Raw genomic sequence first — 12090 nt, forward strand, 5'->3', positions numbered from 1 at the left:
GGGCGTTATAGTTAGGAATTAGCATTTAAAAAACCTTAGAAATTCACTGCAAAAACATAGGTTTCAGGGGCGTTGTAGTTGGCTGGACATTACAGTTCAGCTAACTATAACTCGCATGCCTGCAATGCATTGCTGATGATGTCCCATTTTACATCACTCATGACATGGTCAGTGACATCCCTCATGACATCTCAAATGACATCACTGATGACATTATCCTTGTGATAGAGTGGCAGACCTCCTCTCACCCTAATATAATCTTTGATACACACACTCAAAAATACAAACTAACATTTTCACAGTAACTGCATGATGTCATCAGTGATGTAATTTGTGATGTCACTGTTCATGTCATTAGTGATGTAATATGTGACGTCATCAGCAGTGCATTGCGGGCGCACGAGTTATAGTTAGCTGAACTAACTATAACGGGGGAATTTCTATGGTTTTGTACGAGTGCAATGTCCAGCTAACTATAACGCCTCTGAAACCTATGGTATCATTCAACCACACTTCCCATCCGGACTCATTCAGTCACCAGTATGGTCACCACTCCCCAATTTGATCAACAACCCAGGACCCCACTGGTCAATTATGACATACAATACTCCAAAGAGAACATATATATAGGAAAATAAATGAATTTATTAAAAATATTATTCAGTCGAAGTAGCAATTTAAAAAGACACGTGGAACAGTCCACAGTCTGCACAAAAGATAAAAACACCATATAAAAAATGAAAAGAAGAGAGAGACATCAACATACAGTACACAATGTTAATGACATCCTGAATCAGTTGCTCCACATGGAATTCATTAAAATCTTTCATAAATGTCCATAAACCACATCCTCTATTGGACAAAAACAAGTTCCTTGGATGCAACCCTGTGTGAAGCTACAGATGCGTCGACGCGTTTCGGTGGCACAAATGTTAGTTCCAACCACCTTCTTCAAGACATGAACATTTATTAGTCTCTCTTGTTACCAGCCACGGAAGTTCCTCTCAATTTTCAAGGGTAGATCAGAGATTTATATATAGCACTGTGAGGATAGCGGGGCTCCTTAGGGCTCCAAACGCTTTTATATACAATCTCTAATAACGAGGCGTTGCCCTATTCCGGGAAGCAAAAATTTCAACTGAAAGGGCCACTCGAGTGCCCTTTTATGGTTGCACCGTGTTAAAGGTCCGATATGGGCAGTCTGTTAGATATGTTCTTATATTAAATACCGTCCATGTTTTTGGATTCACCCTTGTCCTCTTCTTTAAATTAAAAGGTACTGGTTGAATCTTGTTCGATTTCTGAATTCTTTCATACGGACCCTCCAGGCAGCGGAATGAACAAGTTAGATACGCAGTCATCAAGATATGTCAACTTCAGCATACAGCAACATCAGAATATCTGATGTCAAAGCCTGAAAAGGTTGTACTGCTGGCTTCAGAATGCACTAAACACCACTGGACTGTGGGTGGGTAAACAGACAGACAGATGTAGATGGACAGTGCGCAGGTGGACCAATGGAGTGAGTTGGGTATTTGAAGTACAGTGGGAGGGTGGACAGACAGAAGGATAGGGGGTGTTTGCAAGGACAATGCGCGGGGGAACAGACCGGTGGGCGTCGGACAAATGGTGGATGAATGGAGGAGCGGGCAAATTGATGGATGACAAAGGCTGTAAATTATAACAAAGCGGGTGTATGTGTGTCTCATATACATCATTGGGAAAGTGAGAGCCAATTTGACACTTTTGCTGCACGTCATAGTACGTACTGCCTCTATTTCACATTCATGTGCTACTGCGCGCTATCGCACCCGCTTCTTGAGCTAGTATGGCCCATACCCATGATAATGTGTGCACTATATATATAAAAAGCTGGGAGGAGAAGGCGCTTATGACGGATTGATCCAATTGGTAACGCTTGCCTCTCTAGCATGTGAGGGATCCACCACCGGCGTGCTGGCTCTGCGGACTTCTTGCTGCAGGGAGTCGAGATGTTTGCTGTGTGAGCACATATTGCACCGTGAAATGCAGGACAGTCTTCAGGTCCTTTTGACACAAGAAGCTGGCCTTGTAAACCACTGAGCAAACATATCCGCAGTTCACTTGCTAAGTATTTACTTGCATTGTACCAAAGTGCTCAGGAACAAGACGGCATAACTTCACAAATGTATAGAGAAAGGTACAAAAACAAGAGGGAAGAATTAGACGCAGAAATAAATACAGAATCAGAAAGAAACCTATTGAAAAGACAAGAGGGTGTGAGGAGGCTGACAGTTGGGAGTGTTAGAAAAAAGTCAAGTAAAGTAGAAAAGAAAGAAGGCGCGTACATAGAAAATGAGAAAAGATGGGCAGAGTGTTCAAGTGCCATAAAAGGTAAGCAGAAAAGAGTAAGATAGATAGTAAATGAGAAAAGACAGACAAAAAGCAAAAGTAACAAGGGAGACACGCTGCTAAAAAATTAAAACGACAGCGAAGATATAGTCCTAATGAGCAATGGCTGAAGTTTAGGCAGGCGGATAGAAAAAGCAAAAGGATGAACGAATATTCGGACGGATATGTACCACGCAACCAAGAGACACAGTTAGGCGAATAAAAGGCGTAGGAAAGCTAGTCATGGGAAAAGTAGACAGAGAATAATAACAAAGCAGGCAGACAGTTAAAGAAGGTATATACACGAGTAAAACTAGAAGAGGAAATGAAGAAAAACATGACAATGGACAGATAGAATAATATAAAAAATGCAAAGACACCCCAATATTAAAATTAGAAATACTGTATGGTTGAGCTGGGATTGAATTAGTAATTTGTTAAACATGTTAATGTTTTTAAAGTTGCCGCGTTTGGATACATAAAATGCCAAGTGTTATGGAAAAGAGGATGTAACATAACATCCAGAGATGCAGGCTTTGGAACTCAGGAACCGGGTGGAAATCTTGGCGTGCTCTCCCCGTACCACCCACCCTAAAATAATGCAGATTGCTTGGGAAAGAGGATGTAACATAACATCCAGAGCTGCCAACTTCAGAACAAGGGATCCAGGTCAAAGTCTTAGCGTGCGCTCTCTGTGTCAACCCTCTCTAAAGAAATGGCAGAAACATGCAGATATGAAAATACGGTATTATCAGTACTGCAATACTTACTAATCTCGAGTTGGGTGAACGCATTAGGATGCCATAAATAACAATTGTTTGGAAGAAAGAATGAAGCATTCAGAGTTGCTGACTGTTATACTGAGTTCAAATTTCTGTGTGCTCTCCGTACCGAACCCTCCTTCCCCAAAAAGGTAGACACATGCGAATTTCCAAAAAGTAAATACTGTATAGCTGCTAACCTTGGAACAGGTGAACCGGTCACAAGGCTCGGCGTGCTCTCCCTGTGCCAACCCACCCTTAAAAATGGCAGAAAATGCAAATAAAGTTTTATCACTATGGCAATTTTTGCTAAATTACCATTGGGTGAACGCATTGGGATTCCAAAAATGACAATCGTTAGGGAGAAAGAGTGTAGCAAAACATCCAGAGCTGTTGATTTTAGAAATGGGGAACTTGGTTCAAGTCTCTGTGTGCTCTCCCTGTGCCAACCCCCACCAAAAAGGCAGTAACATGCAGATATCCAAACTATAAATACCGTATTGTTTTGAAAGGGATGGTAGTACTGGGAGAGAATCAGCCATTTATTAAACATTTGAATGTTTTTAAAGATGCTGCATTTGGATGAAAATAAGGACGACTGTTTGAAGAGAAAAAAATATCCAGAGCGGACGACTTTGAGGAACCAGGTTTAAATTTCAGCGTCCTCTCCCCGAGCCAACCCCAAAAAATGCTGAGACACGTCGATCTCAAAAATATAAATACCTTATGGTTTAGAAAGGACAGTAGGGCTGAGATGGAATTAGTCATTTTTTAAACATTTGAAAGTTTTTAAAGCTGCTGTGTTTTGATAAAACTAATGCCGAATGTTTGGGAAAGAGGAAGTAACATAACATCCAGTGCTGCCGACTTTGTAATTGGAGAACTGCTTTCAAGTTTCAGCGTGCTGCCCCTATGCCACCTGCCCCCTTCAAACAACAAGGCTGAAACATGCAGATATAAAAAGGGAAAATACTGTATTATCACTACGGTAATACTTGCTAAATTCGTGGTGGGTGACCGCCTTGGGATGCCAAAAATGACGATTGGTTAAGAAAAAGAATGTAGAATAACATCCAGAGCTGTTGACTATAGAAAGGGGGAACCGGGTTCAAGTCTGTGTATGCTGTCCCAGTGTGTGAGAACCTTGCCTGGTATATGATGTACACTTATGTAAGTGGACACCTTGCACCAGTCCAGACAACCCTTATGGTGATTAAAGAGGTCTTAGACAACCATAGAAAGCTCTCCAAGTGGTAGCTGTGGAGAGCAGCCTTCAGGCTTAGTCCAGAAATAGTGTAAAGCAGCTTCTTTTACCAGAATGCAATCCTATAGTATAGATTAAGTGAAAAAGAACCACACCAAGTATTTATAAAAATATGTATTTATTATATAATACTCTCTAACACATAGAAATATCTCCTACCCAGAGATATGCACAATGCACACAATACAAATAGCACAAAATACACAGTTGACCCGGAGGGGGGGAGAACCAAACCATATACTAAGAAAGTGGTATAATAACCATGACTCGGGTCCAGACAATGTCGAGAGGATGTAGAAGTGCTGGGGACTCCAGAAACCACCCAAAGTGATTACATAGGGACCCAACAAAGAGCGTGTGCAGAGTGAGAACACGACTGCGTACTCCGAACAACTCTACGTGTAAGTCGCTGGATTTTTAAAGATTAAGGACCCTTCCCAGTGGACCCTGAAGACAGAAAGTTGGAAAGCCACCCCACCCGTGGATACCCTAATACTCAAGTTACCTACACCAGGGAAGCCAGGTGCATACATGTGAAGTGGTGTCGGAAACTGCCGTCGAACCCAATGGAGGACTTCAGGAAAGTGCTGCGGTGGCAGAAGGAGAAAGTGTCCAGTGGAATCTGAAGGTGGATTCTAGATGAGAGGTACCTGCAAGCAGAGGGTACAGAGTCTATTTCACTCCGGGATGATCCGAAGAACATGTCGGGTGTTGCAGGATGGGCGATGATGACCTTGACTCTGCAGCTGTGAGGACCAGGCAACACTGAAGAGGACCAGGAGCTGTGCACGACCTGTCCTACGAAGGATGTCGAGTGCGGGGTCGGTGTCCGGCGGGAGAACCAAGAAGCCTTTGCAAAGGCAATCAACGCAGGAATCAAAGGAGGATCAACGTCGGGACCAGCAAGATCCAGGGGACTCACCGAAGGCAGGGGAGTCAGGACAGGGTCGAGCAGAAAAGAAAAAAGTATGACCCTCATGTGGACCCACAGGCCGGAGGCACTGGAGTCATGAGAGGACCTCAAGCAGCTCACCAAATGATGCAGGCCACAATGCACTTGGTGTGGCCCAAGATTCTAGTCACAGGAGATGCTCAAGGTAGGGGCTACTTGGAGCCCAAAGATCTTCTTGGAAAGAAGTCAACAAGCATTTTCAACTGCAAGTTGACGTGGTGCACAAGGGTTCGACAATTGCAGCCCCACGAGGGATACTGGCCTCAAACTTGGTAAGATGGCAGGGCAGGTCTCAGGATCTTTGGAAAATAAACACCTGTGTTGCAGACCCATTCAGAGTCTGGAGGAGCTCAGGATCAGCAGACCGGTTAACTTAGTTGCAGTGCCTGCGAATGCAGGGGAGTGTCTCCTTCTCTCCAAGGGAGACTTCCTTCAAGTGTCTATGATGCTTCACAGGCCTTGGAAGGTTCCTGCATGATGTACAGGCACAGACGAGGCAGCAGACTGAAAGGGGGATGAAGTTGAGCCCAAAAGAAAGACCAGCAAATTCCAGAGTGCCCAGACGGTAGAACAGAAGTGGTGTCTAATCTGAATCCTATCCCAAGACGAATCTAGGGACCTACAACCAGGTGAGCCCTTAAGTACGCTAGGGAAAGGGTTGGAAAGATGCAGGGGACCCTCCCATGGGAGGGTCTGGACAGTGCGGAGTTTACTACCTTGTCCTTTGTCCAGTTTCGCACCAGAGCGGGAGACAACGGCTTCCAGAACAGGTTTGAACTTGACTATGCACAAGGACATCAAATGTGCCTCTCATGCAAACTGAGTGGCACTGGCAAGCGCACCCACCCCACCCAAATACACTAAATCAGGTCTGGGAAGTTGTCACACCTCCCTGTGACAGGAAGTCTATTGTACTGCCTTCCCCTGCTCGAGCTTGGCTCAGCAGCAGGAGGGCAGAATCGTGTCTCTGGTCAGCAGAAACCATTTTGTGCTGTCCAGGCCAAGAAGTCTGGTACCGGGAACACAGAGCCTAATGGAGGGCTCTTGCAGTGCTTGGAATCATACCTCCCACACGTTTTACAGTGTGTGGGGTATGATTCCAACATGTTTGATACCAAACATGATAGGATTCGTTGTAGCCGTTTACAAGATACTCATCGCGTAATTATGTGGTGCCCCTCTATATAGTATATGGCTGCTTCAATGACAAACCAGGAGAATTGACTCCTTAGGCTGCAGGGGTATCCTGCTAATGCAGGGAAACCCTCTAACTTAGAGCCAAGCACCCCGTCATCAGGATTGCAAAGGCCTGCTATAGGGGTGACATAGGTTTTAAGCACAATGATCCTAGATATAGGAAACCTATATCTTTAGTAAGTGGTGCTAGCACCAGCTTACACATGCTGCAATGGCAGGCCTGTAGTTCCTTTTTGAATGGTCTCTCATGGGTGGCATAATACATGCTTCAGCCCATCGGAGACCTCTGGGATACCTATACCCTAGGTACATGGGTACCATATACTAGGGACTTATAAGGGTTCCCCCAGTATCCAATCTGGGGTGTACACAAGTACTGAACACAACAATTTAGGGAGAAAGCAGATATACTGCGGTCCTGATTAGCAGGATCTCAGTCAGACTAGTCCATACATCTTAGCACCAGGCAAAAAGTAGGGGTAAGCATAGAAGCAGAACCTACTTTCCTACACCATGCCAATTTCCAAAACAAGCATAAATCATGTAGTCTTCTAAACATTGAAAAATACTTACACAGCATGCGTGAACAAGTTCAAAACTGCCTAAATTTGCAAACAAGGGGGAATATTTTAACTATGCAGTTAATTAATGAGGGCCACTTTTAATTTGGTGCCCAGGTTTATTTTCTGTCCCAATCGGATCCTGCCATTGGGCAGTGCCTAAAGGAGCTACTGAAAGACATCATCCTGCCCTGCATTGATTCTTAGGTGGCACTCGAGGCTAAACTTAAATTAAAACGTTCTATAAATTAGATGGAACAATAGTAAGGCCATAGGTGATTTGAAAAGTTAGGTCAGTAATACACATTTCACTCTTGCCTTGTACTAAACTATAAAGACTTGAATATCGTTATTTTTAGAGCTTTTAAAATAAGTTTATATTTTTTTTTTAATTTAACACTTGCATCAAAAGCATATCCCTTCTTGTATTAGAAGAGAAATAAACAGCTAATTCTTTGGGAGGAACAGACCCAAATCTGCGATGTTTAAAACTTGGAGAAACTAATCTAAAGCTTTGTGATTTTGAACAAGTATTGCAGCAATACAGCTTGTCTTCCAAGTGTAAGAATCTAGTATCTATAACGATGTGCTTATTTAAACAAAGTACATAGGTGTTAAACCCAACTGCCCTACTTAAGATATTAGAGTGACATATTGGGGTTCAGGGGCTTTCCACTGTTAAAAAGCTACCCAGAGGTGAAATTTTAAACAAGTGTTGATTTATTTGTAGACTAGCAAAAAGTCTCATATGTCAATAAGAAGGTCTATGAGGCGCAGCGAAAGCTAGAGGGCTCCATGCCCTACCTCACATGGAATCAAGGTTTACGCCCTACAAGCTTTAAAGGGCAGTGTGAACCAGCACATTTCCACAAACTGTTCAGTTCGAGGTGGCCCACACCGCACAAACCAGGTGGTTCGCCCAGGGCTGTGCAGTCTTGTGCCTCATCCTGCCTTCCAAGAGACCAAGTGGAGCAGAGTGGAAGAGGGCCATCTGCTTATACTATAGGCGGCTGCAATTCCCCCTCACCTAGCCAGGACTCTCTGCCCAACGGCTGGGCGAGATCACAGACTCTTCCACACTTCGCACCCTCCTCCTAACAGTGGCTCTTGCCAGCTCTTTTTTTATGAACGGAAATGCGGTATGCAAATTAAGGCAACCCTAGAAGAAAATGGCAGACGCGGACGCTTCCATTTGAGTGGGGGGTGGGAAGAGTCAGAAGCTCTAAAGAAGTGTGAGGGGACACTGTTGACACCTAAAATATGAAGGGTCAGAGTTAAAATGTTCAGTGCGAGTGGAGGGTGCTGGAGAGGGGGTGTCCCTGCCGGGACCGAGGCGACCTCGTTAAGTCCTGAATAGCAACTGATGTGTAGCTGCCAGCGTGAGCCTTGCAGGAGTAAACAATGTGGCTAGGGGACGTGAAGCAATTGTTGTAAGCCCCTAGGGTTTAAAAAGACTAAGCACCAAAACACCTACCCACCACCCACATAACCCAACCCAACCCAACCGAAGCCCCCAAATCACTACTCCAGCCATTCTTCCTTGTATATTTTCCTCCTCTGTGGTTCGTTGGGATGTAGACGTAAACAAGCAACGTGTGGAAGGTACAGCAGTAATGATGATGCGGGCAGCCAAGGATGGGGCAACAAGAAACAGAGTGGGAGCTGCGGCCACAATGATTAAAGATAAAGTGTGGCGGGCGGGTCTGAGGCAGTGCAAAAGTAATGTAGAGGGAGGGATGAGGGAAGGGGGGCAGCAAGCAAAGGAACTGGAGATGCGGCTGCAATGATAAATAAGCCGAAAGAAAAAAAATTGTGCGTCAGACAAACCATAAATAAATGAATGAGTAAGTGGGGATGCAACAGGGGCAGGCACCATGGGAGGGAACCAAACACCAAAAGGCGAGACAAAGACAACAAAGGGACCATAGAAAAGCAAGATTGTATGAGGGGGCACTACAAGGAACCAATGAAAAAAGATGGGCGTGCAGAAAGCCCACAAAGTAGACACCACATGTATCGAAGAGACAGCGCATGCTCTGCCTAGGCGAGACCTGAAATGGGGGTGTGATTAGTTTTACACAGCAGGTGCCCAGTAATTTGTATTTAAATTTTTACAGAAATAAATCATACCTGCACTTTCTGCACCTATAGACTGCCTCATTGCACTTTCCTTGGGGAATGGAAGTTGGATCGTCAGCAAACACCTTTGACAAATCCTTCAGTTCTGCAAATAGAGATAAAGGAATCTGTACTCTGTTAACAGTAACACATAGAAGCATGGACGGGTGGAAAGTGTTTTTATAATTGGGATATCACTATACGTTTCTAAAGGAAGTACGGCAGAGAAAGGTGTACTTAGGAACATTTTACTAAGTGCTGCACAGAAATTACTTCAAACTATTTTTGTTTTCCTCTTCCTCATCATAAACTATTTTTGTTTTCCTCTTCCTCATCACTTGAGAGGTAGAGGCACATTTTATTTAAGTGGGTGTACACTACGCCCAATAAGACCTTGAAGAAGGAATTGCAAGCAAAGCCCTCTAATTTAGCATGTCAACAAAAGATATGCTGACAACTTCGAAAATCCCCACTTCACTGCAGTGGGAGAATGCACCAAGTAAACAAAAGCACATGTGCTGCTGGCAGCCAACTGCCTACCCAAGCATGCACCCATTCTGGTTTAAAAAAAAAAAAACTTTACAAATGTATGTTGGAAGGCTCTTCTGAAAACTAGTGCCATGCAGTAGTGCAGCGACAGCCAAAGGATTTGTAAATTTGAAAAACATCCTGCAATTCTGTGTCAGGACCAGAGGTGAGGAAAACACTCTACTCTTTTCCTTTTTTTTCCTCCAACCTCCAACAGCCATAACATCATAACGGTATTAAACTAAGTTTCACAGCAACACTGGGGAAAGGGAGAGACTAAGTCCCATCCAATCATATTCTAGGCCGCTTCTTATAGCTCTGTCCCTTTCTTCATGCCCCCTCTTTCTTTCACTGCTCCAGGACACCTTCTGTTAAGTGATTCCAGGTCTCCTCTGTCTGGTCTGGGAATGTTTTACGGACTGTTACTGATTGGAAAGTTAAAGATGTAATTAACCATTTCCTCATCTCCCCCTATTTTGCTTGCAGAGCAGTGGAAAAGCTCCTGAACTTTGCACACGACTTTCAATGGCTTGAATCGCATCAGCATGGCCATTTTACACGGATTGGTACACAGACCTCACAAGGGTGTTCTTACTCCACCTTGGAGGTCTGAGACAAGGTCATTATTCTCTGCACTTGGCCAGTGCAGCGCTTATGATTACCCGAATACACTGGACCAGTGCTCCTGACCATGGAGCCTGTGAAGTATTTACCCGCTCCAGCTGGAGTCTGTCTGCCCTGTTCTAGGGTCTGTACCAGAATAAATAAAAACAGCTGAGGAACATTTGTTGCCACATTCACATAGGTTTCGGTTTCTTCCCTCCAGAGACTGGCCGCTCCAACTGAGATTCGGAGGCAGCTTACGAGAAAACTATGTCCAAGTACCCCTTAATGGTGAGTGTACCTCCTTCTCAAGCATACGTAGGGAGTAGGGTGGCAGGTTTTGAGCACCACTTGCACTCTGACATTTTCAGAAAAAGACGCCTCCCTTATAGATGAGGTAGTTGCAGATTTGTTTTCAAAAGATGCAATTTCCCCCAACCAGCATTCCCCACCGGGGTTTCATGAGCAATCTCTCGCTGGCAGAGGAGGATTGTGGACAGTGCCTGGTCATAAATCCTAAAGACTTCAACGAGTGGCTGGTACTCCTCCACTTAAAGATGGAGAACATTCACCAATCCCAATTTTCCACTCTATTACATATTTCTCCAATTTATTCATTCATTCAACATTTCACTTAGGCATTGGTCCACCAGCAGAATGCCATCTAGGTTTATTATACCCCTTGCTCGGAGTAGGCTCTCGGAACCTATTAAAATCTCTCTGCTTGATAATCAACAAGAAGCCCCTACTTACACCAACACAAAGCACTACATTCCTTGAGTTCGCGATAGACTTCAATGAGTACCTTAAGCCTCCCACTCAATGAAAGAGTCATAGACTAAGCAAGAACTTCACAAGGATCAAACACATCTTTACACAAGATTGCCCGATTGATCAGCCTCCTCTTGCCATTCAAACAGGCCATATTCCCAGCACCCACAGCATTAAATGACCCATCAATGGTGAGAAGACTATCATCTTCGGAGGTGACAAACCTATTCGGAAACAACACCTCGATTGAACAAGGCCAAGGAGGAAAACAGATGTTGGCTTTCCGTCATGGTGCAGGAGAGCGATCTTCGGTTCCAACCCATAATTAAACACCGAATCAGATGCCAGAAGAAGTGACAGGGAGCGAGTTGTGGTGAGGAAAACGGTCAGTTCAAGAACAGAGACTTCACATCAACTCTTGGCAGGGTCTTCTGTGGTGCAATGCTGGACCAAAGACTGATTTTAAAGATGCATCCTTCTGGAGATGGACAGCATCTCAGAGGTAGGCTATATCAACCACCTGGGAGAGAAAAGATCAAAGGCCTGCTAGGTACTGGCCAGAAAATTCTGCAACATTTGCCTCAACAGCCATATATAGTGGATGGGGAAATACCTCCTGGACACATACAACACTGTGGTGTATTGGCATTCTTGACACTCGTAGGACATGAACCTGTGGAAACTGGACTCAATGGGATTCAAGGAGATAGCAACAGATGGGGCTTTTCATTCTTGATCTTTTGCCTCAAGACTGGGCCACCGAGTAGAACTGTACTTCAGCCTGAAACTGGACCTGAACGCGGCATCAGTGGACACCTTCCTTCAGGATTGGAGCAGAGAAGCTGGTTGCGCTTTTCTCCCATTCTCAATGAGCACACACCTCCCCGCCCAACCGAGACAGTAAAAGGCAGACCTGATCCTAGTAACCCCAATATGGAGAGCTCAAGTTTGGTATGCAGTTCTGAT

At 44.4% G+C, this 12090-nt stretch overlaps 1 protein-coding gene across 2 annotated transcripts in view; it reads right to left on the reverse strand.

Moving 5' to 3' along the window:
• DUSP12 (dual specificity phosphatase 12) overlaps positions 1-12090 on the reverse strand; it is a 155312-nt gene that overhangs the window by 16390 nt on the left and 126832 nt on the right. For both annotated transcript variants that reach the window (XM_078662962.1, XM_078663042.1), the window contains one exon: positions 9235-9328. In XM_078662962.1, coding sequence (XP_078519088.1) covers positions 9235-9328 — 94 coding nt within the window. The remainder of the gene's footprint in view (positions 1-9234; positions 9329-12090) is intronic.

Source organism: Lissotriton helveticus, chromosome 1_1 (assembly GCF_964261635.1).
Source record: "Lissotriton helveticus chromosome 1_1, aLisHel1.1, whole genome shotgun sequence".
In the NCBI taxonomy this organism is placed as follows: domain Eukaryota; kingdom Metazoa; phylum Chordata; class Amphibia; order Caudata; family Salamandridae; genus Lissotriton; species Lissotriton helveticus.